At 47.6% G+C, this 26222-nt stretch overlaps 8 protein-coding genes across 8 annotated transcripts; 3 read left to right on the top strand and 5 right to left on the bottom strand.

The window, feature by feature from the left end:
- Positions 1–1237: 1237 nt before the first annotated feature.
- On the top strand, positions 1238–2488 carry N7503_009791 (uncharacterized protein; the record flags this gene model as incomplete). The annotated part of the gene is made up of 1 exon (XM_057069337.1): positions 1238–2488. One exon carries the CDS (start codon positions 1238–1240, stop codon positions 2486–2488), a length of 1251 nt encoding a protein of 416 aa, XP_056915948.1.
- A 1634-nt stretch (positions 2489–4122) lies between these two features.
- Positions 4123–6018, top strand: N7503_009790 (arylsulfotransferase family protein; the record flags this gene model as incomplete). Its single annotated transcript, XM_057069336.1, has 3 exons — positions 4123–4645; positions 4718–4944; positions 4971–6018. The coding sequence occupies exons 1-3, from the start codon at positions 4148–4150 to the stop codon at positions 6016–6018; spliced, it is 1773 nt and encodes a 590-aa protein (XP_056915947.1). The 5' UTR covers positions 4123–4147.
- Positions 6019–6202: 184 nt separating this feature from the next.
- N7503_009789 (glycosyltransferase family 31 protein) lies at positions 6203–7704 on the bottom strand (the record flags this gene model as incomplete). The annotated part of the gene is made up of 2 exons (XM_057069335.1): positions 6203–6559; positions 6616–7704. 2 exons carry the CDS (start codon positions 7702–7704, stop codon positions 6203–6205), a joined length of 1446 nt encoding a protein of 481 aa, XP_056915946.1.
- A 1377-nt stretch (positions 7705–9081) lies between these two features.
- On the top strand, positions 9082–9946 carry N7503_009788 (YoaK family protein; the record flags this gene model as incomplete). Its single annotated transcript, XM_057069334.1, has 2 exons — positions 9082–9289; positions 9351–9946. 2 exons carry the CDS (start codon positions 9082–9084, stop codon positions 9944–9946), a joined length of 804 nt encoding a protein of 267 aa, XP_056915945.1.
- A 276-nt stretch (positions 9947–10222) lies between these two features.
- On the bottom strand, positions 10223–12548 carry N7503_009787 (uncharacterized protein; the record flags this gene model as incomplete). Its single annotated transcript, XM_057069333.1, has 2 exons — positions 10223–12335; positions 12385–12548. 2 exons carry the CDS (start codon positions 12546–12548, stop codon positions 10223–10225), a joined length of 2277 nt encoding a protein of 758 aa, XP_056915944.1.
- An 820-nt stretch (positions 12549–13368) lies between these two features.
- N7503_009786 (uncharacterized protein) lies at positions 13369–15258 on the bottom strand (the record flags this gene model as incomplete). The annotated part of the gene is made up of 1 exon (XM_057069332.1): positions 13369–15258. One exon carries the CDS (start codon positions 15256–15258, stop codon positions 13369–13371), a length of 1890 nt encoding a protein of 629 aa, XP_056915943.1.
- Positions 15259–16648: 1390 nt separating this feature from the next.
- Positions 16649–18614, bottom strand: N7503_009785 (uncharacterized protein; the record flags this gene model as incomplete). The annotated part of the gene is made up of 3 exons (XM_057069331.1): positions 16649–17583; positions 17650–18263; positions 18340–18614. The coding sequence occupies 3 exons, from the start codon at positions 18612–18614 to the stop codon at positions 16649–16651; spliced, it is 1824 nt and encodes a 607-aa protein (XP_056915942.1).
- A 1530-nt stretch (positions 18615–20144) lies between these two features.
- On the bottom strand, positions 20145–23853 carry N7503_009784 (uncharacterized protein; the record flags this gene model as incomplete). The annotated part of the gene is made up of 14 exons (XM_057069330.1): positions 20145–20467; positions 20517–20608; positions 20663–20780; positions 20835–21054; positions 21112–21170; positions 21222–21306; positions 21383–21743; positions 21801–21827; positions 21880–22052; positions 22106–22284; positions 22348–22403; positions 22452–22951; positions 23018–23070; positions 23124–23853. The coding sequence occupies 14 exons, from the start codon at positions 23851–23853 to the stop codon at positions 20145–20147; spliced, it is 2976 nt and encodes a 991-aa protein (XP_056915941.1).
- Positions 23854–26222: the final 2369 nt, after the last annotated feature.

The raw sequence follows: 26222 nt of genomic DNA, 5'->3' as shown, positions 1-26222 counted from the left end.
CTGGGCGTGTGCCGTGTCTGTGCTGTGGCGGGCTTGGCCAAGTCTCGGCCAACTAAACTCGAAGCTCGATAGACCATTGTATGGCCTTTGATCCACCAAGAACAACCATGGGATTTCGGGTGGCGCCGCCGAGCCAACTCACGGAACGAACGCAGGCTGATCACCACTCTTTGTAATCTCAGAGATACACATCAGTAGGAAATCACATGTGCATTTTTGAAAATGCATAAAAAAGAAAAGCGCGATCTGTTGGTATACAACATGCGCCATGCGCGCAACGTGGTCCGTCAAAGTTCTGACCTGAGACGCGGACAAGCCCAAAAATGGGTTGAGACAACTCCACTTCGGGGCGGGCTTCTGGGTCAATTCTAATAGTTCGTCCAATGTTTCTTGATTATTAACTGGAAATTAATGCATCTTCCTTTCAATCTGATTACATTATATGAAAGCCTCGCATTTATTGTAGTTGATCATAAGCGACCGCATGGAATAGCAATTTACAGTCGGTCCGCAAATTCGGATTCAATAATATGTTCATCAGGTTGTTCAACCCCCTCCACCGAAATACTGGCATCCAGGGAAAGCCTGAGCACCATGGCACATAAGTCAGAATGTCTGCACACCTGCGGGAAATACAATCAGGTATCCACTAAAGGACCATCATTAAGCTTGATTGGGTGTGCAGGTAGCTCCACAACATGTGTACGGGCTGAGGATCACAGAAATGCCGGTCGTGGTCGGACCAATCGACATCCATGGATACAGCATGAATAATTTTAGTGCTAAGATTCAATCATCCTTGAAAGTGTCTGTATAAAATGATCTCTTCGCAGGCGATTCTCACACTAATTTCATCCATCTCTTGACATCTGGAAGCTCCATAAAGCCTTTCACAGTTTCATTTCGACCTTTCGACCTTAAGAGATTCTTGTTGTTCAAGTACAAGAATACCAAGCTCGATTGTTCATTACAGAATCAAAATGACTAATTGCATTTACGCTCCCAATCACCATATCGCCGAACTTTGTGTTCAGACCCCATGATGTGGCTTTTTTGTATAGCTAGCGTGAGGCTGAGCAAAGCTTGTGGCGGCGGCCCTTAGCCTCATCCAAAGCGGTGCAAATTGGAAACGGCCTTCACCCTTCATAATTGGCTTGATAAAAGCCATGTTAGACGCAAGAAGCGAAATCAGCTTCCAACGTTTTCATCAGCAAAACTCCGAGGAAATAGAATAAAAATGCCACCGCGCTGTCCTACTGGGAGTTCAGCCTTTACATTCGACCTCGCCGCACCAGCGGGATGGGCCTATGCACCAGGCGACACCATCATCGGCAGCTTGGTGCGAATGCTACCAATCGTGACCCCCAATGCCTCCATAAGTCTATCCTTTGCTGGCCGCATGAAGGTTAAGATAACCATGCTACGGGAACAGAATAGTGAATCGTTTAATCTTGACACCTGGCAGCTCGTGGACGTCTACGAGACTGTCATCTTCAAAGGACCCTTGCATCTTGCCGAAGGGCGTAATGAGTCACTGAGCTGGCCATTTTCTGTCCATATTCCATATGAGCCTACGGAATTCTGCAGACAAAACCATAGCCAGAAGTGCAGCTTCATCCCACTCAACACAGACCACCCTGCTCACCACATTCTGCCGGGGTCCTTCTACTCCGAAAGTTCGCAATGGAGTAACACTAGCTCATACGAGTGCGTGGAATACTATCTAAAGGCTCGAATGGAATACCACTCTGGAGGATATGACAAATTGTATGAAGCTGTCTGTCCGATCACTCTCCGGCACCCAGTCGCAAAGACTACTGGTATACCAAAAATGCTCAAGCAACCAAGGCTCGTCTGCACCCACCGACTGCTTTCAGGAATGGAAGCTGCAGATCTGTCATTCAAGCAGCATGCGCAAAAGTTCTTTTACTCGTCAAAGGTGCCCACTTTCTACTTCGATCTCCTTTTCACCGTTCCGACGTCCATTCAACTGGATGACCCAACCCCAATGCCTCTGCAATTAGAAATTATGCCCGATCTTGAGAAAACAAGCGACAGCATCAAAGACGTCGGGCAAACTATCCGCATTTTGGATATTGAAGCAATCATGCACGTCAAGACCCATTCTCTGGCAGCCGGGAACTTTACGAACTCGGTACATGATAATCAATATCACGCGAAGCTCGGGTTGGGCCTGCAGCGCATCTTCACAACTCTCGAAGAGCCGCTGGTCATTACCACCGGGAAAGGAAACGCACCGTTAAACATTGGCAATATTTTCGGGCTGACTTTGCATGAACTTGGTATCAAAGCTGGAAATCGAATGTTGCTTTTGGAAAGCTGTACAGGAACCCGCATTGGGCCATCTTTCACAACATATAACATCCAGCGCACTCACTCACTGGAGTGGAAGCTTTCTTTGGAGATTGCGGGAGAAAAGCAAAAGTTCAAATTCTGGCAATCTGTTGAGATTATTGCTCCGGCATAATAGAGGCAATTTGGTCTTGCTTCTCTCTTTCCTTCTTGCTTGGTTCTTCCATGTTAGCAATATACCCAGATCAAGAGAAGCTCGTGGCCAGCAAGTGCTACAATGAACTCAATGCATTCTGAAAATAGAACAATGGATTTGATAATAAGGGGTAAATAAGGGTTATGTGCACGGACTTTCTACCAGATCAACGGCACACTCTAAGACAGATTGCCTTGTTATTGAACAGTCAATTAGCTAGCTTGATGGGATTGATGCCTGAGATATCAGGATTCAGCGCGACAGATCTCTACGGACCATAATTTCCATAAACCTCCCACCAGCTCCACAACCTGGCAAGATGGACAAAAATAAACAAATGTGGAACAAAGAAGAGACATATATTTGATTGGCGAATCAGCAGCATCCAGTGCAAAGGTTGACCCCGCTTCAAGAAAATCTAGAAACATAGCGGTCTCCGCTATATGATACGCACACACGAATACGTATGTCAGGGACTATGTGCCGAGACAGAAGAGTGGCTGAGCGATGTGGCGCTAGACCATTTTACCGAATAAGGTAAGTTGATTCGTGACCCTGCGGGGCCATCATCTCGGTAGGATAGACTAAGACAACAATCAATTCACCGTTATGTCCTCCGTTGGGAGTCCACTTTTACCCTGCGGAATCAGTAGACGGATTGGAGCGCTATAGCCGAGTTCAACAGAGACGAGGTCCATTGGGGCTTATCCCAATCTGGCTCCCCCGCCCGAAATGCTGGTCTAAAGATCCAATCTGACTGGTCTAAATCTATGGCGTATCAGTACGCCAGAGTGGCATAAGGGGTCATTAGAAAGCAGATTTCATAAATTATGAACTACGTTTTAGTCGCTCCGCTCGTACTCCGTACCGCCCTCCGCTTTGGGGTTCAAGACGGAATTCGGGGTGGGGACAATAGTCTCCCCTATTCCCACATTAAACCTTGGAAATTGTACGGATTTTCCAGCACTAATGGCTGCAGCCTGCTCTCTCATTTATTTGGACATTCATGACTTTCTTTTTCTTCTTCTTTTGGCATTAACGACTCGAACCCACGGATATCTATGACAGCCAGGCGTTGCCAAGTCCCAACGTGATTGGCCATAGATTGCCAAATCTAATCCACATCTGAGACTTCGAAGCGCCACATCTGCCGGTTGCAACGGAGGACGCGTGGGCGATGGCGCTACGGTCCCTGGGGTCGTGACGGGACTCTCTGCGAAATGAGACCCACAGCCCCCTTTGACTGGTCAACTTGATTACTGGTTCAGTCGAGGACATCCACAGATAACCAAATAAACCCGTCCGGGTAAAGAGTAGCTGGTCCAAGTACGCAATCCCGCCAAACAAACTCCACTCCAACCTTGGCAGGTGGAAAACCTTCTATGGAACGCCGAATCAGGGTGCGCACCGAAAGATGTGCGCCACGTTTTGGGCTAGAGAATCTCTGCTTGCGGGGAGGCCCAGCAAGGGAGAGAGGGTTTGTCCCGGATAGTCGGCGAGGCAAGGTTATGGAAGGGGTGGCGTCGCGAATATATCTGCTGTAGTGGTCCCATTTAGTGTTCTCTCCGCTCCTTTTGACACTTTTCGGTATTCCACTCCCCCCTCTGAAAGTCGTCGTTGAGGACCTGCAATGATCCAATGCTCATGCGGGCTTCCTCCGCCATCATGCGCTTGAGCTCTTGGCTTGGCCGCAGCGATCGACCTCACAAATTCGGATCTCGTCGCTCATTTACAGCGGTTCTGCTGGCCCTCGGAGGTTTTATTTTATTCTACCTTTTTGTCTTGCCACAGATTCTTAGGTTCAGATTCCGATTTGGCTTGAGCAGGTATGATTTGGGATTTTATGGATTTGGTCCTTCACGAACATACCACTCTTTCGACGAGGAGTCCCCGATTGTTGAGATTTCTCCCGCCGGCGCAAAATGCGACCAACGATATACCTTCCTCGCCCCACGAGGTGATTCCGTCAAACACCCTGGGCCAATGATCCTCGACGCTCAGGGCGAGCTTGTCTACAAAAAATACAATTGGGGGACTACTCAGGATTTCAAAGTCCAACACTACAAGGGCGAAGATTACGTCACATACTGGCAGGGAGATGAAGAAGACGGGCATGGTCGCGGATCGTGGTATATGGTATGGAATTGGAAGACGTTTCCTGAATGTTTTATTGGCTGCAGGGGCTAATCTTTGGACTTGGCACCATAGCTGGACTCGACCTATACCCCTAAATACATTATATCCCCTGTTGGCATTCTTCAGGGCGATCTACATGATATCCAATTTACAGTCAACGACACCGCGATCCTCACCATTTACGAACCCATCCCTGCCGATTTGACATCCGTCGGAGGCCCCGAACTCGGATGGCTTTACGAAGGTGTCGTGCAAGAAGTTGACATCGCGACTGGCGAACTACTCTTCGAATGGCGATCGTCGCAAACCTACCCCCGGAAACCAGTTACGAACCGTTGGGCGACAGGGGTCACGAACGTACCCTCGGATATGATTATTTCCACATGAACAGCGTGGACAAGAACGACGAGGGCCACTACCTTGTGTCTGCGCGACACACACACACGGTCACCTGCATCGATTCGAGCGGCCAGGTACTCTGGACCCTGGGCGGAAAATACAACGAATTCGACGACGATGGTGTCGCAACCAGCTTCAAGTGGCAGCACGACGCCCGCTGGCGCGGACCTAACCGGATAACGCTGTTAAATAACGCGGCTAACGACAACGAAGACCTGTCCGCGGTTAGCCAAGGTCTCCTGCTCGAGTTGGATATCCCTGCGCGCGAAGCCAAGGTCGTGACAAAATACGACCACCCACAGCACATGATGGCCGTTACACAGGGTAACGTTCAGGTACTCGATACCGGGAATGTGTTGATTGGATGGGGCCACAGTGCCGCGTTTACCGAATTCTCGGCCGATGGTGAAGTGGTCTGTAACACGCACTTTGGCGCCTCGGCCTACTTCACGTTTGGCCGGACAATGTCATACCGAGTCTTCAAGGACAATTGGGTCGGCATGCCAGACACTCTCCCCGATGCCGCGATGGTAGGGGACAGCGTGTTTGTCAGTTGGAACGGAGCGACTGAAGTCGCTTCATGGGCTCTCGAAGCCTGGGATGGGGACAACCTCACAAACATGACATTTTCCGTTGTTGACGAGGTTCCACGTTCTGGATTTGAGACAGAGGTTCCATTCACGCCTGCCGTTACCTCCTACTTCCGTGTTGCCGCTGTTAATGCAAAGGGTGAGGTTATCGGCAGGACGGAGGTTGCTTCGCGAGGCTCAACGCCCCAGGCAAGCTTCTCATCCGATCATCCGTGGGGCGTTACGATCATTATGGTCTTTTCTTTGGGTTGTCTTTTGTGTGGATTATACTGCGCTGTGTTCCGTCGTTTACGGCGCCGTAGAGCGGCTACGGGCGGACTATACCAGCTGGTTACGCCCAAAGATGATGAGGAGAGTAATGAGAATGGCCATCTCCCGATCTAAGTCTAAGTGGGCGCCGGCGTCCTTGATACCCCTTGGTTTCTCATATAGAATTGCATATTTGTCCATATTTACATCTGTACAAACAATATCATGATTATTTTTTCAAACCTGGCTTCATTTATATCATATTAATCCATCCATCTCCGTCTATTGGGTATTAAGTACTGTACAATATATGAACGCTCTAAAAGATTCTCTTGATGCTGGGCTTCATCCACATTGGCGCCTCGCATGTATTGCTTTCGCGCCATCTCTGGATCCCAGAGTTATCCCACCCAGCCGTAAGTTCATTGGGCGGGACCTTCTTTCCGGCCCCAAGACGTATTGAGCGAACAAACACGCATTGCCCGGATGAATTCCAGGTAAATGAGAGACACGAATCGCTCTCCTCGCATGCTTGCCTACACGCGCTCAGTGAGCCATGCGCTGCAGACTCCGGGGGCTCAACATGCCCACCAAAGTCACCGTTGTCCCAATCGACTTTGTCCGGCAATGTTCCCAGTTGAAGATAGTCGGTTAGGTCGGAATAAAGTATAGGGTACTATGTAAAAGATCAGCATTCGTAATTTTGATGTCATAAACAACGGGCAGCCATACTGTTTTATCCCGCTTGCTCTCCCACTTAGCCAATCCTGTCATATCCGGTAACAAGGACTTGTGCAAGCTGATAACGGGCTGACACCAGTGCTTGGCATCGAAAGGAATCCCATGTAAAGAGTGCGCATTGAACATGGGCCACAGTCCGGATATATTGATTCCTTTTTGATAGAGTGCAAATCCAAGTACTGAGTCTCCACAGCAGTCGCGATCCACCACTTCCATATATCGTTCGCTGACAGAAGGCTCGAGATATTCTCCGTAATCTCCAGTTTGACGCTCTGTTAGTTTCTCGACAGCCGCCCGAGAAAGAACGAATCCAGAGCCGCCATATGCAAACCAGACTCTCTGTTCGTTTTCCAGCCAAAAGCCAGGCGAAGGCGAACCGAAGTACAAGGGTACAGTCGGATCGTACTGATCCAGTAATCTGAACAGATTATCCCAGAAGAGATACGTATCTGTCTCGATGAAGACAAACCATTCAGCTGTGGGATTCGCTTCCTTTGCACGCTCGATCATAGGCAAGAATTTGTAACGATCTAGTCGCCATCCATCCTGCCCATCAATATTCTTGTCACCGTTTTGTAAAGCTTCATACTTTTTGAAGTCGGTGAGGTTCAATTTATCGGCAAGGGGTACCAAATCGGCGAGAACATCGTGCACGCGATGTCCATGGAGCTCGGTCGCACGGTCCGAGACGACAAGGAGGTTGGAGATGCAGTGCGTCACTGAGTCCATAGAGGCATCGATGCGTTCTGCGCTTTCCGTCGCGCCGGTTTTTAGCACCACCTGGACGCGCTCAAGAATGTTCGAAGGGAAGTCGGCGCAGATATCGTCCGCTGTGAACGGACCCTTGGATTTATACTTTTGAAAATGGGTGATCGTCTGCCAATTCCAAAAGTCCGGTTCTGGTTCTTTCTTTTCCGCGGGCAATGAGGGTAAATCATGATCGAGACTTTTTTTCCAGCCATATGATGCGAAAAGAAGGATTGTGGCTAGTGCTAGAAACACGGCTAACAGCTTAAATTTGGTCGCGCTGAATAGTCGCGTAAGAGGCTTCGTGGTTTGGAATGTAGGCGTAGACATCATTAATTATCGGCGGGCGTCGGGCCCAGATTAGTATGAGGTGTGATGCCAAGAGAGCTAATTCATGGGAATCAAAGAGAGGGCAGTCAGAAGAAAACTTCTCTAAGATGATCGGCGCGAATTGCAAAAATGTGCCAGGTCAGAGCAGTAGAGGATCCAGGGTCCATAGAATAGCGGACCCGTTCACGGAAATGCTCTCCACCATAGAGATCAGCTTGATGGATTCAAGGGAAGTGTAACAGGAAGAGTATTGAAGTTTTGAAGCAAAGAAAGTCTTTTGATAATACTGGAAGCTTCCGGTTAAGAATCCTCTGATAATTTCCCAAGCCAAGCTACCATAAACTGGATTCCAACTCATGACGAGGGCTATTGACCTTATCGAGCAACATAATTGGTTCACAGTAAAGAAAGACTGGGTCGCAAGCAAGAGCGGCCCACTTTAAGTGCAAGAATCTTGGAATTATACTAGATATGTGCCGATCCAGTGCCTGGGCCAATTGCCTACCGCTTGAGAAGTTTGGTAACCTGTTGCCTGCATCTCCATAGGATTGCAACAGGTGCTTTAGCGCTTCTATATTTCCTTCAGGGACAATCATGGGAATTCGAGTTTCGGTGCGAGTTTCGGTGTTATTCTTCCGGCACTAAATGAACCCCTTGGACGCCGAATAAGTTGTTGAGGTCAAGATTGCTACAGTAGTATCGGAAGCAGCTTAGATGCATTCTGCAGCAACATAGCATACCTTGGCGGTCAACCCCCACGGTATATAGTAACTCCAGCCTAGGCTTACCGGTGTGATTGTTGATGCAGTCTTCTAGGTAGACATTCTTGGCGCATGGTGCTTTTGTGATTCCCTTCACCCTTTTATCTTTCGCTCGAACGGAACTGTTATCGTGTGCAACATGTAGGCTTATCCCTCCGGTGAGTCCGGCTCGGGGCGATCGCCTCGACACTTCTTGGCACATTAGATTGTGGCCGTTTCACGTTCACTTGCGTTGCACGAGTCCAGGAACGAGGGGAAAATGTGGGAAGCTAGGAGGTGGTTATCTATATAAAGACCGATGTCTCTCCCGGGGTTTGCGAGACACATCAAGTCAGGAACGACGGAGATCTAAGTTTTAATAAAAGAGGAAGGGATTAAAAAACTGACAAAACTCCGCACTGTTCAGCCCTATGGATAAGTGGAGAAGAGTTTTCTAGCCAATGTCGTGATCGAGCGGGAAATTCGTCTAGTTCGCCGCGGCAACTCAAATTTGCATTTTACCGCGACTTCTCCCTACTTTTCTGTTCTTTTCTGTTCCTCTCTCTTCTTCTACTGTCGTCTTAACCTCTCCGGTAATCTCCACAACAATATTTCGCCTCGCGCACCCACACGGACAGATATGGAGAAACAAACCGAGGCGCCGACACCGGACCTGGAGGCTAGCCCCTCTCCAGAGATGCGCAAAACGTCAACAATCACACGGCGATGGAAGCAAGAGTTGAACCCCAGCCATGCTGACCTCGTTTGTTTGCTCCTCTGTTTCTTGACTGGCTTGTGCGACAGTAGCGCGTACAATGCGTGGTCCTGCTTCCTGGGCATGCAGACGGGTATGATTCATCGAGTACACGACCCTCAGGAACACATACTGACTTTAAATCTTACGAACAGGTAACACCATTTTCCTTGGCCTCGGCGCATCCAACCAGCCAACCAGCAAGCCATGGGGTTGGCTCAAGTCCCTTGTCTCAATCACCGCCTTCTTCACCGGCGCAATGATCTTCTCCATCTCCATGCGCACGGTCGGCTCCCTCCGCCGCGGCACCCTTTTCGTGTCCTTCCTCGTACAAACTGCCCTGATCATCATTGCCGTCGCTCTCATCCAAGCTGATCTCATCCCACACTCCTCGAACGATTCAACCCTGGATGGTGGACCCCTGTTCCTGGAGCTCATCCCCATTGGACTGCTGGCTTTCCAGTCCGCTGGCGGTATGACTTGCAGTCGCGCGTTGGGATACAATGAGATCCCGACAGTGGTCCTTACTAGTGTCTACTTCGATATCGCGTCTGACGTGAAGATTCTCCAGAAGCCGACCGAGAATGTCAAGCGCAATCGCCGTATCGGGGGTGTGGTGTTCTTGCTTATTGGTGCCATCATTGGTGGCTGGTTGAGTCGCAGCAGCGGTGGTATGGAGTCTGCGCTGTGGATGGCGGCAGGATTGAAGCTTGTTGCAGCCTTCGGTTGGTTGTTCTGGAAGGCTAAATAAACCACTAATATTGTCCCTCTTATGTTCTCATGTTGCGCCTCTTTTCAACAAGCGGGAAAGTCCTTCGGGCAACGATTGAATCGCTAATTATCGCATATACATTATAGAAGAGCGTCTTGTTAGACTTGCAGAGATACACCTTGCTTATTATATCAAGAATTATATTGAATTCCATTCCGAAACCCGCTGGCAAGCTCACACGAATATCAGAGAACGCTCAAACTAACCCACTCATAGCAGTCATCATTCTTGGAGGGTTTCCCTGTCCCTTCTGTATCATAACCATCTCTCGAGCTCCTCCGGAGCGTCTCTTTCCTCGAGTTCAATGATGTCCTTGCGTATCTCATCTAGTTTGCTCATAGCCCGCAGCGTCAGATAATGCTCCGCACCCAGCTTGCTCATCGAGATCTCTATGATGCTTTGCTGCACGAACTGAGCGTCATGCAGCCTCTCCTGCTTAAGACAAAGGAAAACAAGATTGTCCATACTAGCCAAAATGGTCGGATGATCTTCCCCGAGCAGCTTTCTCTGAACCTCAAGCACATGTAGCTGTAGCGCCTCAGCCGCCTCCCATTTGTTCGAGCGCAAGTGCATATCTATCAGATCATTCATACTATCCACCGTATTAACATGCTCGGGACCAAACACCGCCCTGGAAATATCTACGACCCGGATCTGTAGTGCCTCCGCCTCCCGAGCTCGAGCGCGCCCGAACGCCAGAAAGACCTTTACAAGACTCTTCATCCGCTCGAGGGTCGTCGGATTTCCCTCACCAAGGATGTTGATACTTCCATTGATTGCTTCGCGGAGCGCAATCTCTGCCGCAATCCACTTTTCCTGCATTGCGAGTGCCGTGGCAAGATTGCTGAGGCATTCAAGTGTATCTGGGTTTTGGGATCCCAGAACTCTTTTTGAGCTTGCTGAAAGCTCGGTGTAGCCTGCTTCAGCATCTTCATATCGACCTTGTTTCATATAAAGCATGAGCAATTTTGCTTGTCGGCGTAGCGTGTCGGGGTGCTCATGTCCAAGTATACCTCTGCTTTCGGCTAGGATTTCTGTGCTGAGGGCTTCTGCGCTTTGCCAGTGACCGGATGAGTAGTATATTTGACTCATAAAGTCTTTGGTTGCGAGAATTGACGGGTCGTTTGCGCTTACTTGCCTATTTTGTTCTTCCAATGCCAATTGCATCATCTCTTGTGCAACTGGGATATCACCTTGTCGGAAGGCAAATGACGCAGCGTTGTGAATGAGTGTTATCCATTCCGTAAATGACTCGTTCGGCCATCCCTTGGGATGGTCTGTTATTGTTGTCTGGACGTGGGGAAAAAGTAGTTGACATGTCTCCCAGGTTTCTGTGGTAGGAGTTGGGAATTCCTTGCTGATTCTAGTAAGGAAAGTTTGCTGCCATTGATCGAACTCTCCGTGAGCTTTGAGCCATTTTTTGGTGGACCATTGGACAAGGTTGTGCATTTTAAAGGTCCTTCCCGTGGTATCAGGGGCGATTAAACAGAAATCCTTCAATACCTCGACATCATCCTCAAATCCATCCACAATGGTAAAGGATGAAGCATCTGAAGTGTCCTCAGTATCATCTCTATCAAACTCTTCATTCTCGGGTTGATTTCGCAAGATGTATTCGGGAATGCCTTGTTCGTCAAAGAAGCTTGCCAGAAACAGAAGAGCTGCCGCAGATGGTCTGATTTCGAGAATGTACTCGATTGCCAATTGACAAGGTATGACTAGGCACTCTCTCATGTTCACATGATGTTGATCAGCATCGGTAAGACTAAGTGCACTGAACTCGCTGTTGCACAAATCATCGACATATCGCCCCACGGAATAAGTAGCCCCTCGGTAGTTGATATAAGCTGCTGCGATGACAATTCCCAATTGCAGAAACATAAGTTCTTCAAGAGCCATGCCGACTGTCTCGGTGTTTGTTGCCCGATGCTTTAGCTTTGTCTCCAGCAAGGTCTCAGCATAGATCGACCTCATTGGATGGATCAGGACTAGATCCCCACGTCTATCAAATTGTTCCACGATTTCGAAGCTCCGGGTCGTCAAAATAATAGCTCCATTTGGGCAACGACGAAGAAGGTCAAAAAGGGAACCAGGTCCCCTAAGCCCTACTTCGTGAAAAAAATCGGCATTGTCGACGTGATCCAAAACAAGCATCCATCTTCCTGGTTGCTCATTCTGTAACCAATCACACAGAATTCCGAACTTGTTCGCATCAGGATTCTTATAGCCAGGAGCCTTGACACGTTTAGCAAGGTCCGCGCAACTTTGCTGGAAGCGAGCTGGAGTACGTGAGTTGATCCACAGGACCCATGTATCGGGTGACTTCTCTCGTACTCGGTATGAGTACTCGATAGCTAGATGGGACTTGCTTCTCAGTATTAGCGGTTTAGTGATACCCTCGGTAGTTCTTGACGAACCCTGTCCCACCTGCGCCAACAAATATCACTGGACGCTCTGTTTGGGAAGAGCATCTGAAGTGAACTTGACCGACGAGGCCTCCAATATCAACGAAATCCGGATCGCGCGGGAATGGCACGGTGGATAAAGGCAATGGCGTCGACTCAATATCTAAAGAAGACATTTCGAAGACTTGCGTTCCGATCTATTTGAGGTGGATATGGACGCAGTGTAATCGGAGATGTTCTCTGGAGCGCAGAGCTCTGATAAGGCCACAAAACAGACCGGTACTTTTGTAAGGTATACGGCAGTGGGGTAGATCTGATTTCAGAATTCTAGGCGGGCAAAGCGTCAATAAGTACTCGAGCCCAGTCAGCCTCAGCCTCATCATGTGACTGTAAGGTATATAATGCCCCGCATCTCTGCATGGATGCCCGGTTTGAGAGTGCTTATTTGTGGTGGACTGATGTCCGTCGCGTGATCTTGCGTTATTTGCGGGTTTGAAGCACATATTCAAGTGGAAAATACGTGGATATGGCATTATAAATTATCTATTGTACGAATTCAACACCGCGAGTCGGACTCCTAGTACCTGGGTGTATACTCGATGATATCTGCTCTGTAGTTTCGGATAGTGCATCTTACCTAACACCGTCAATGTGCTATTCAACTAACCCTGCGTTATGTTCAAACACAGCCTCCTTGGACTACTTAACCATAGGCCTGGGAGATGGGGATCGATAACTTCCTCGGTCATCAAAGTTCTTGAAAGCTTCTTTGCGGGGGTTGAAGTCCAATTCTGATACGTCACAATCGTTCGCAAGGTCTCGAAGATTCTCTACCGAGCCAAAACTGAAGTTTCCACTAGAGTTTGGACTGAATAATGGAGGTCGAGGAGGAACAGGAGGAGATCTCGAGGGCATCGGAGGGGAATAGCCTTCGAAGCTAGCTCTGCCCTGAAGAAGAGAACAGCAAAGTCAGCACAGGAATTTGTTTCGAATTTCTCAGAATGATCTTACCGGCAACTCATGGGGGCTATCCGATCGGACGGGCTCTTTGGGCGTATGCTTGGATGTAGTCTTGTCGGTAGAGTTGGGCGTGAAAGACTTCTCTATTTGTCTTTCCATGGATCGTTTCTCTTGGAAGATGGATACATCAGACCGTGAAATATTATCTTTCATTGTCTGAAATGAATATCGCCAGCCCATTCCGAGACCCTTCAGTTTCTCGCCCTCTGACTCGATACGAGACCCGTCTTGTTTATGGTCTTCTTTCCGGAACACATTCGACCATCTGTGTCCTTTTCTGTGCACGGATGGATCGGGAGACAAGACAGCCTCATCTGTGTCTTTCGATTCGGATGATTCGCTGATAGATAATTTTGAGCTGTGTCGCTCTGGTCTTGTAAAAGCCTTACTACTGAGATCGCTGAATCTTCCACCCAGCTGTGTGAGGTTGCTGGATTTCCGATTATTCTCCGAGGCAGCAATGCTTGCCACATCACTTGGTGTCAAATCTTCGTGGTCGTGAAGATTTGTTACGTTGTTGAAAAATGGCTTGATCATATTGCTCAGATCCTGAAGAGCTGCAGCGCTCGTCTGAACGCGTAGATGTAGTCGATCGCATTCTAATTTTGAATCCTTTGTGGAGACCGACTTTTGTAGGTTCTTAACATGCACGCCGAGTGTACCAAGCGCCCTCCTAAGGTCTCCTTGGCTAGCTGCAAGGGCTTCCCAACGATCTCTCATGATTTGAGCATCGATCGACTGTCGCTGGCTATCAGTAACTGCTTCTTGTGACAGTTGCACCAAAAGCTCTACTCCTGTTTTGACTCCACGAAGCGCACGGCTCGTGGTCATCAATTTTACTTTCTGCTCGGCAAGTCGAGCTGAAATATTTGTGGCCTGGCTGACTTCATAGACCAGATACTCCACAAATTGTTGAAGGTTATTTATATCAATTGAGATATTCATTCGCCAGACTTCTTCAGGAGCGATCGTTTGTAGAAGCTGCTTGGCATATATTGAAGCAGATGCAGCAGCATATCCTTTCCAACCCTCTCTATTGTGCGAGTCGGCGTAGTCGCAAATTCCTCGAATATGCAGACAGGGAAACTTATTTGTCGCACTAGCCGGCTCTTTCTTTGAGCATAGGACGCCAAGCTTCTTCCCAACATTATCTCTGACACTAGCATGACTCGTAGTTTTGTCTGTTGAACCAATTTTTCCAGAATGTACTTTGATGCGATCATAGTCAGGGCGTTTTGGTCGAGGTATGAGTTTCGTTTCATCGGGCGAAGAGAGACATTCACAGGAAGAGTCGTGTTCGTAATCAGCCTTCCAAAGACGATCGATGGAGTTTTGCGGTTTTTGATAGTCGTCTTTAATTTTCTGGGTTTTGGTAAATGTCTTCTCCAGCAAATTGTATAGGTCTAAGCCTTCATCTAGCTGAACTGCAAGACCTTGTGTGCCTGTGAAAAGAGCCCGGCCCGCTGGCTCGACATGGCTGGAATGCTCAAATTCATCGGTCGCGGCCCCCACGTAGCGAATGATTTCAGTGCCAATCACGATATCACCCAATCGTATGTCATTGGCGAGGGTCGGTATACCTCCTGCGATTCCCACTACAAGCAAAAGCCGGATCATGGGAAAACTGCTTCTCATATCATCGGCTGCATCGGATGCAGAATTGATGCCATACTGCGCATTCTCGAGACATGTGATCAAGACATAATGGCTTCCGACGCGGCCGTAGGTGTAGGTGTTGCGATCGCTCCTGGGAAGGACGAAGTTTGTGGTCTCGAATTCTTCGTCTAAAACTTGTCGGGCTGCCGTATACTCTTTTCTGATCGCAGTGACCCAGCCGACGGTAAAGTCACCATGCGACGGAATCATATTGGTCAATTTCTTGGCCAGGGGGATTAAGCGGGAAGCACTCTGGGAGAGGGACTGGCTCTTGGGAATAATTTTCAGGGTTGAGCCAGGTGCAGCTTTCCCACGCAGCTAACGCCATCTCGCTTTTGACGCGCTAGGATCTCTGTGGAGGGAACCACGCTCAGCCGCATATACCAACCAGAAGAGGACTGGACCGTGACCAAGGTGCAGGAAGTTGAGAACCAGCCCGTTTCCTGAACCTCTCTGATTTGTTGCCTTTGTTTGACACGTCATGGGTTGAACAGGGGTAAAATGACTCGGGGGGGGGCTAACAGGGATTCTACTATCAAAAGTGGTTTAGCGGTGCAGCAGAAATCATGCGGGTTTGGGGCCAATTCAAGCCCCTCGGCGCCTAGAGCATTCGATTCCGAGGATCGACGCTCATATCTCATATCATATGCATTCAAGAAGCCGTGCGAGAGAAGAAGTTGTATTGACCAAAATTGTTTGATCTCTGGTGGTCGTCTATGGTCGGGTCGAGGCAGCCAAATGGCCCCCAACTCTCAGCCACAAGATTCAAATCTCTAACGTGACAGGTTACTGAAACAGTATTCAGTTTGTCTATTGGGGGCCAATAGGTAGCTACGATTTACTATAGATACTGAGGTCTGCTATTGAGAAACAGTATGTATACCTGTGCGCACCTAATCAATATATTTTTTGGTACGACAAGCCAATAACAGCTTCAGCAAGGAGACCCACCACTTAGTAGTCCAAATATAAGTCTGTATTAAAGCGCGACCTCGTATATTCCAACTACTGTTCGAACTTTGTTCTTATCTTTCCATTAATCTGAGCTTAGCACCTGGCAATACACATTGCTAGATACCTCGGGGGCATTCGAATTAGGTTCGGATTGATGGCTGGATCATTCGAGATTTCCTGACCTACCTACTTCCCATCTTATGCCGACTGACCACTTGGCATCTAAAGCTTAGATATATCTCAGCGAATTGCCTCACCGAAAGCTCTTTTATCTAATGAGGCTCCCTCATCTTCCTCCCGTTAATACTGCTTCGCTGCTCGGGTACCGGATAAGCCACGACAGATTCGTGCGGAATATCAGTCATGTGCGGCATCACCAATTGAAGGTGATCAATGAATATAATACCAGAAGTTCGAGAATATGTGTTCCAGAAATTAACCGGTTCGGCGGTTTGAGTGGATCTCAGATCAATCAGATCGCCGCTGTCTCTCCCTTTCGGAACCTTCGGAACCTTCGGGATCTGCTCACTAGGTGATTCATGGGCCATCCATTTCCGTGGGACCTGCGACATCAATTTTTGGAAATTGTAACTATACACTGACACTCTTTCTATACCTCGGCCCTCCAGAGAAATATAGGGGCAAATTATATAACAGTACCCTTCACTTGCTTCTTGTCGACATTAAAGTTCTTCCACAGAAGAATAGCTGGAATACCCAAAACCAGGATGCAGGTGGACGCAATGCAGTTCATTCGCTGCGAGTAGCCCCAAGCATAGGCAGCGGCTTCGCGAACCGGAGATCCAACTGGGTACTTCAATTGAGTAACAAAGCTACCCTCGAAGATCGCTTCAGCATTAGCTTGTTGGTCCGCAGGTAGATGACTGCGGAGGGCCCCAAGGTAGGTGTTGTTGTAAATAGCGGCACAAACTGCATACCCGATCGAGCTTCCCACATTATTGAACAAACTGATTAGGGATAGTGCTAGCGGAATGCCTTCACGGTCACCTCCCGCCATGGCGGCCATGTCGTTTCCAATGACCAAAGTACCACCAGCAAAGGCAATGAAAATTTGGCTCATGATGATATATCCGATGCTCTGATCAGCACCACGGAAGTAAATCATGAGACCTGACCCAAGCATCATAAGCGGCAAGCCGAAGCATAAACATGCCCACTTGAAATGCTTGGTTTTATAGATGTACAGTCCCATCACCACGGACCAGAAGCAGGAGCCGACATTGTAGGTCTGCATCAGGTAACCAGCCTTCGTGTAGCCGAGGTCATAGACAACGAGCAGGAATGCTTGGAAATATGTGTCCCATAGGTCGAAGTTGAAGAATAAGACAAGGCTGAGCAGACAAGCACCAGCGATAGAGCGATTTTTGAAGATCTCCCACCGAATGAAGTGCTTCCGAGCAAAGTATTTTTCCCAGATACCGAAGGCCGGAAAGAGGCAGAATCCAATAACAAGCATGGCGATAAACTTGGCGCTGGAATATTCGGCAAGGCCATATGATGTCAAGCTGAATGGCAGCAAAAAGAGAATGAACGCAGCCATGATGATGCAAGCACCAATTACTGAACGCAATTGTATTGTTAGCCAGATCAAAAGGGAAAAAAACATAGTCAAAGGGATGAACATACCATCGAACTCGTGGATATAGTGAATGATAGATTGCAAAATGGTCCGGCCACTTGGTTCCCTCTTAAACAACCCCAATTTTTGGGCTTTCTTCTCGTAGATCTTAAAGACAATGCACAGAGGGATAAAGACGAAAGGTTGCACGATGGCAAAGACGCCAAATCCCCAGCGCCACCCCGATGTCTTAATAAAAGAAGTCACCGCCAATGGCGCAGTAAAAGCGGTGCAGATGAATGGAGTTGTGGAGAAAGCAAAGGCCCAGGCTCGGTTACGCAACCCAGTGGTATCCGCAATGAAAATTTCCAGAATAAGATAGATGAAGTAGTAGCCAACCCAATACAATGTGTATCCGGCAGCGAACGAGCTGGGCCCATTGCATGCAGCCAAAATGATCATACCAACGAGATAGATCACTACCGAGACAAAGAGACCCTCGGCACGGCCCCACAAATTCAGGGTCTTTCCTAGCGGTAGTTTTAACACGCCTCCCACAATGGCCGAGGTGATATAGGCTGTAGTGACCTGTGGGGCGGCATTAAAAGAGCCTAAGACATATTGCGACAAATTTGTCAACATGGTCTGGTGGAAAGCCAACATGAAATAGCAGACCCAAATCCTAATCAGATTGGTCGCAGATTAGCGCTAATCCGTTGCGGGGAAGACCCCTTTTTTCTCTTTAAACCACAACTCACCACCCATATATGCCGAACACAACCTTCTTCGTATAGACTAATGCAGCAGCCTCGGCTTTCTGAAGACCAATATCGGCATTCGGATTGATCTGGTCGGGGTGTGCCTGGACCTCCTTTTCATCGTGCCATTCTAAAGATTCTTCACCCGGGAGATCCGTAATGTCGTTTGCAGGCGGCTCTTGTTTGATAGTCTCATCTTCATAATCTGGTGGGAGAAACGGCTTCGAAGTCCGACCATTTTCATCTCGGCCCCGGATAGTGTCGACGACACCCATATTGTCGGTGACAACTTGAAAATTTCCGGTGAACGGTGTCCCGATTATCTATAGGTGAGATAGAACACCAGGACGGGTAAAGCGAAAGATTGAACAAGAAAATGCAAGGAGGGGACGATCAGCCTTTTTCTATGCATATGATTTGGAAAAGGGTCCAAAATGGAGACGTCCCGAATTCGCGCTTAACTCGGTTTCTGGAACGGTCTCCACATCTTTCTTTTTCATTCGTCTTCTGCGACGTACGGAGTCTTGTCGGAGTGTGGCGGGATCAGATAATTAAAACAGGGTTTCTTGAGTTGCTTTTGGCCCATAATTGACTTCCAATCACCGGCGACTCCGAACTTTCAAGGTGGCATATGGTCTGCCGATCTCGGGTTATAGGATCACGGGAATAATAGCATGCGATCCCTTCCTTTTATGGAAATGACTTGGTGGAGAAATTTTGGTTAACAATCGATTGCCGTAGCTTTCTCTCATTGTCTCTACTCCGTACTCTTGACCTTTTTACAGTACAATTAAGTGGATCAATGCCGCAATTGATCTTCTCGTTTCTTTTGAACGCGTTGGCCCCCATACAGAATCCCTCTATAAGGCCATTTAATCCCCAATTACCTACCTAAACAGGTATCAGATGGATCATCAATGAGGTATTTTTACGTGATTGGGTTGGAAGCAAGACAAACTTTATGGGGGCCGAGTACACTACCCTACCGCCACGGTCCGACCGGTCCCTGCAACCGGAAGGATTTCCATGGTCGACCAAGGTCAATCCATTAAGACTTATTTTCATCCAAGGTTCCGAGCCTTTTGCTCATCGATTATCTGATCGGTCTTATCTGATATCAGCATGGCGGCAGATCTACAATCTAGTGGAAATGGGCTCGGCTAACTGAGCCTATAGTACTAGAGCTTGATTGACATCATGATGACCGAGCTGATAAATTGTACATCTGACCCACAGTTCTGTCTATATATACACCTACTATCCACGGATTTAATACTTACCATGTTTTCTATAGGTACTTTGTATAGAGTCCTCTGCTTGGTGTTAAGTGAGTGAAAATCCTATCTGGTCATGGATTTTAAAAGGACTGAATGTCGCAATGGGCGATTCCAATAACGCTGATGCAACAGATTGATCCTTTCCACCTGAAGATCAACCTCCATATGTGTTGAACTGATCGGCGAGGAGGGATTCCCGAAATTAGGAGTGTGGTGCTAATAATGGCTGGAGTGAAAACATTTCTTAGCAGAGCAGTGTCAATGACTCGGCTTACCAAATGTGTATGTTGATATGATATACATTTCCTTACATCTGAATCTTATGATTTCCTTTGCATAAACTTCCTAGCTATTTAACTTTAGACTAGGCATGATAGCTCAGCTGAACATGTAACCGTAAGGGACTGTGGACTCTTGATTTTACATCTTGGTAGCTACGCATATTGAATAGCTTCCAAATTTGGTTCATGAAAACGACAATAATGATCACGGCAAGTATACTTTGGATGGCCCCCGCCCCCCAGCGCTTCAGTCTTCCCCGTTGAGCTCTTGTACAATGGCCCTAGCCCTTTGTAGAATGTCCTCGGTCCCCTGGAAGCGACAGTTCAGGGCCTCGGCTACTGCAGGCGCTTTTTCCGCTTCTGAAAGACGACCTTCAACCGCAATTACCGCATTCAAGTCTCTCACCATACACTCTACTTCCTCGGTGACTTTCATCTGTAGGTCATCGAAGCACTCATCAATTGCTTGTTTATACTCTCTTCTAGCTATGCTAGAGAGATTTGCAAAAAGCATCGAATGTGTTAGGTGATTCTCCATGATCTTCTTCCGGCGTCTGTCACTTCCCGTGCCTACAAAATGATTAATAATTGGAGTACAAATGTCAAGGTTCTGACAAACCTCCTTCTTGGTTGATTCTGGCATATGCAGGCTGCATCAGGCCTGAAATATACGAGCTGGCATGACCGAAAGCCATGTCTCGTTTTGTGTTCCTTGAAATCTAGTAAGAATAGTGCTTGCGATTATCCATGAGCGAGGACTCATACTCTGAAATTTGTTTGATCTTCTGCATGGAATTCCAGAAATGATCTTCGACACATTGCTTCCTGACATCCATGCTTCGTTGCAGATTCTCGAGCGCGCGCGGTGCAAGATGAATATGCGCTATTTGAAACTGTTAAGTGATGCGTTTTATCACCCAAAACAAGGATGACTTACCATCGATTTCTCTGCAACATTGGTCAAAAACAGCGCCAGTGACTCTCTCCAAGATTTCCTCCTGCAGATGTAGCCAATTCTGTATATTGTCCCAATTAGAGATGAGCTGATCCTGCGCTGGTCGGAGTAAATCATCATTCCAACAACGACCTTCAGGTACAGCATCGGTCCTATGTTCTCCAAAATGCCGACAAAACGCGGTATACGTCGCATGGGACCACTAGTAATATAATTAGGGCCGGAGCTTTTGGTCAGAAATTCTTATGAAGAAACCTACTCCTGCCCATTCCCGGCTGATCTGAATACTTCCGGCCGTCCAGGGAGTCAAAGATTGCCCTTAGACTTCTATTAGAGGTCGAACAGAATTCACATGGTGAATAGACTCACGAATTATGCCGGTAATGCATTCGTTATGAAGACCAACCAAGCCCCGGCGCAAGACATGAGCCAGTCCCTGATTAGAAATGAGTCCCTATGAAAAATCAGAAAATTTCAGATCTTGTCATAGGCTAATCGAGGCCTAGTATACCACTCTGGGCTAGAAATACCCTATGGAAAATATCCTGCGCATTTTCCAGAGCCTGCCGCAGGAGAGCGGCATTTGCACCTGTGACAGAGTCCGTGCCAGACAAAGCCCACTGACGCAAAGATAAAAGCAGAGCTGGCACTTGATGATTCAAAAATTCTGATGTTGCGCGCATCAGTGCGGCAGATGGTACTAATTGGCAGTAGCGGCGCAGCTCCCGAATTCCCGCAAGATCAACGTATGCTTCTTCCTCACTGTGTCTGCTAAAGCGGTACTGGGAGTAGAGTGTGTTGCTAACACAAAAGACCTTGACATCTGGGTGTCTTGCAAGGAGACCTTCTGTTACCTGGAGGTTTCGATGAGTGGTGAGAAGCTTCCGCATACTAAACAATGATTTAGCAGGCCGACATCAACCCGAGTATCGTGCAAAATTGACTCACTCGAAATTCATTTTCGTTTCCCTTTCACTACTGCATATTCAGCCCACAGGACTATTGCACATTGGGATAAGCAACCTACCGTAGCTCAAATAGCTTGACCGCCAACTCTGCTTGCCTTGCATTAGATGTTCGTCTGGCTCTGGACTCAGTTGATTGAATCTTCTGCCGGACAGCCTGGAGATTTTTATGCAATTCCTTGACTCGACGAGAATGGGCGTTATCTCCGCGAGAAGATTCTTCAGGAGAATTGTCCTTGAGAGACGAGTCAGTGAGCAAATTCCTATCTGAAGGGCGGCTGCCGATACCTCCGACTTTGTGCAAATAATTCGTCGCGGCTGACCATCTTTGCATCTTCGCAAAATGTCTTGGATCGACGGGTTTGTGCAGGCACGGCCGATATCGACCACAACGAAAACTTCATCGCAGCTATGAGAAAGATACCGCTCGGTCGCTCGAACTCTGGCAAAATTCAGATCACTGAAGCCTAGTATAGGTTAGCCCAGATCCTGACTGTGACAAGAGGACCGATGGATTGCTTGGTGCGTACCAGGTAGATCGGCCAATACTAAGCCGGTTCGTAAAATGGGTGATCTGAGATATACTCTGCAAAGACATCAGAAATGATACTGCTTCCGAGGAAAGCTCACAAACCTGATCAACTTTATGAATGGCCAAAGCGCCGGTCTACCTTCAGGAGAATTACTACCAGTCAGCATATCAAGGGTATCTCTGCACTCCTCGATATCACCAGCAATGACAGAGTATTCAGTTGCATCAAGCCCACCAGGTCGGTGTGCTAAGCCAGCAGAGGCCCATCGCTCTAACTGTGCAAGAAGACTTGAGTGAGCGCCTTCGTAGTCTTCGGAAAGGTGCTCCATCGTTAAACCGGGTTGATCACTGAACAAAGACCGGAAGGTTTCCCAGGCTTTCTCAGCTTGAGCTTTACACTTAATCTGATCCTCGTGCGTGTTCAACTCCAAGCAGAATCGAGTGACGTGGAACTGACGGAAAGTTGTAAGCAGCTCTCCTAAAAGGTCTTTCATTTCTTCTGAAGACATGAAGTCAGCTTCAATGGTGAAAGGTCCGGTGTGGTTGTCATCAACATGTCGAAACTCAGTCACGACGCAGGTGCAAGCCGAGCCTTCGCTGCTCTGTAAATTTATATCAACAAAGCTGCGTGATGTACCTAAGAGATGAATTGGAAAGATGAGACATACCGAGCGTGACAGGCTCTGCTGATCAAGCAATGAATTAATCAAAGAGCTTTTTCCTAGCCAAACATCAATATACAAGTCAACAGAATGAGCGATTAGAAAGCTATACCAACGCCAGAGTCACCAATAAAGCCCACGGTTCGAGTCACTGGATACTCAAACATGCTCATTTTCTTAGTCTTTTCAAACAGGGCATGGAGAGCAGAAGAATGATCTTGGTTCAACTCAGAGAGTCCCATCATTTCGGCCAGAGAAGCCAATTCGCTTTTAACTTCTTTCAGACTATCCTGTAGCCGATGATTATAAATTGGGGCAGCAGGAAGGGGCTCTTCGCGGATATCAACTGTCTGAGCTTCGGTTCTTTCATCATCATCGCTACCTTCATCGCTATCTGAGATTTCTTCGTCTCCTGTGGCATCATTCCCGGAAATAGGATTTTCCTCTCCAGCACTCGAGGCAGGAAAAGCTCCAGGAACATTTTCATAGGCTCGCGTAGAGCTGGAAAATACTGAACGAGTCCTTTGGGAAGCTTGCCTACCATGTGATGTAGGTAGAACCCCGGGTCTTGGACTTGGAGAGGCATTATGCTGATGTCCATAAGTCGAGGGCGAGCTACCCGGGCTTAGCCATCCACTTGTTGGTCTAGATCTAGGGGTGTGCATTGTGTCTGAGGAATCGTTCAGACTCAAACTCTGAAATAAAGGGATCGAAGTCGGGGTTTGCGGGGTCCAAACTGAATTTCCTTCGCTACTGCTGTCTCGAGATGACGACGAAGGGGTGAGCTCCACTGCGGATCGTGCGCTCATCGAGAAGGTGAATTCAGAAGTTGGCACAGCCATCCTAATGTGTCTGCTTTCTGACAGGTATAGCTAAGGTTGATCCTGACCGTCGATGAGAAGAAAACGCCTGGTCACAAGGGGGTTAGACAATTTGTTATGAACGAAGGACCCCACATTCTGAAGCAGGCTTTTTTGCTGCTAGTCGCGCCTGCCGGCTCTAAGGCTGTACATTAGCGCCGTGCTTCACCCACCATCATGCGCACACCATGAGTGTTGAGTGTGGATGAATCACAATGCCATACTTTTTTCCTCTCTATGAGTACTCCGTAAAACAGCTTGCTCTCACTCGGACACCTTAGTGTGTTAGTCCAGCATATTCTGCACTACAATTATCTTCGTAAGCCATTGAAATCTGTTGAGAATATCACTGTTCAGGGAGTCATTTTGGCCCCCACAAGTTAGCGGGTCCAGCTGCATTCCAACCCCTGCCAACGCGAAACGATGCGTGCGCAATCTCGGAGGAATTAGTGTGATCTATTGGTCTGAAATGGTCCATCTGTTTATCATAAAAAACTCTTGCTTCTAAAACAGCGACAATGTCGGAGGAACTCGGTACTTTACTCCGTGCGGCCATCGTTCCTGGCGAGTTGGGCGACTGAGGACTAGAAAACTGAAGTGTGCCCGTCGATGCCACATTTTTCAAACCCCGAAGCAGAGACGACCGTGTAGGGCGTCTAATGATCGGAAGTTCTTTTCGCTTCTGTCAGTTTTAGGGTTAGTATCTCGCACACCTAATAAAATGGCGCTTAATGACTGGAACACGGCAACGTGAAGACTAACGAGGATGGTAGATATTGCCCAGTGTTTAAAATTATATCACAGTGCTAATCCTCAGTGACAGGTCGGGCGATGATTGTAAGTAAACCGGAAAGAACAACTCGAATTCGCCCAGAGCAAGATATATCCATTAGTGGTTATAGGCCACGTGACATGAGCAGAGGATCATCTTCAGGTACGATTAGGTCACTTTCTCAAAATGTTTCATACTATGTAATCATGATTATATTTAGCAATATAGCCAAGGGACTTACTGATGTGTCGAGTCTTCTTGCCATGGGAAAGGTATGAAATCAAACTGAAATACTTGTAATTGAGGCTCTGGCAAAATATGCACAAGAGATCGATGTTGCGCTTTCTTTATTGATAAATATAAGCTGTGGCCGCCGGTCGTCCTCTTGTAAATACGCGTAGTCTTCTTTCAATTCGACATGTTCTATGCAGAATCTCTCATGGGTGCGGAACAGATATCCCGAAGTAGGTCAACAGCTCTTGGAAATAGTTTCTGTTTTACAAAGTATTGGGAAAATGGCCGAATCAGTTGACTAGCTTATCATATAATGAGGCTGTGCGACCTCTCATCAGCCACCGTACAGATCAGTTTGTATAAGCCACATCATTTTGAGATTTCGTACTCAAAATTACTAGTTGTAGTGTGTTTTAGCTGGCTTGAAGCCGCTAGCCCAAATCCAGACTAGTATACCGTTATCAGTCGAATTTCCCATCAATTATCCTCTGTTTCCTCTCATACATGAAAATTTCTCCATTCCAACTGCTATTGGCTGCGCCGGGTGAACACTTGTACTATCATCTTGTGATGGCCTTCGGTGATGCCGGTAAGACCCAGGGCTAGTGTTCTCTTTTTGTTTTATTTTCGTCTTTGTTTATTTTTATATTTTTCTTTTTGAACAATGAGTATGTGTACTCTAAATAGCCTGCCTAAATCCAATGTACAGCCTTCAAAGTTGCTTCCTCTATCAATACTACCTGCTTGATACACTTGAAATTCTGTACCGTATATATTTTCAATCAATATGATGCAGACCAGATTTAAAAGTCTCGATCTCGACCACGAATTTACTTGAAGAAAATCAGCATCTGAGAAGAGGGACCCACGTCAGAATTTCGTAGTGTGCAATCAATCATCAGGGTGTAAGATGGAGGTGTTCACGACTGAGCGGTGGGAACATACGGGGGTGCGGGGTTAAAGCGACTTGGGATTTTTTAGACGACCCGGAGGAACCGAGACGTGGCTAGCGTGGGTTTGTTGGCGAGAAGGGTCTCTTCTCTTCCTCAGTGGCCAGATTAAAGGCACAGCCAGCATGCCTAGCGGCTTCAGCTCAGCCTTCGCCAAAACACCTGAGACCTCAACAGTTCATCATGAAGTTTGACGAGACGGCAGCAATGCAGAGTTCCGTTTCGAGTCATTAAGTTTTTTGACACAACAAAGTTATCTCGCTACTGACCGCGTATCTTGATGTGGATTCTCAGCCGTTCAATTTTAGTCTTAGGAGACTAGTGGTTACTAGTAAGGCATCGTTTCAGCCAGCCTCTCGGCGAACCATTGAACTAGGCTAAAAGGGGGCGGAAAA

Source organism: Penicillium pulvis, assembly GCF_028828015.1.
Source record: "Penicillium pulvis strain IBT 33274 chromosome Unknown scaffold_8_segment0_segment0, whole genome shotgun sequence".
Classification (NCBI taxonomy): domain Eukaryota; kingdom Fungi; phylum Ascomycota; class Eurotiomycetes; order Eurotiales; family Aspergillaceae; genus Penicillium; species Penicillium pulvis.
The sequence above is the reverse complement of the archived record's forward strand: the minus strand, read 5'-3'. Positions and strand labels throughout refer to the sequence as shown.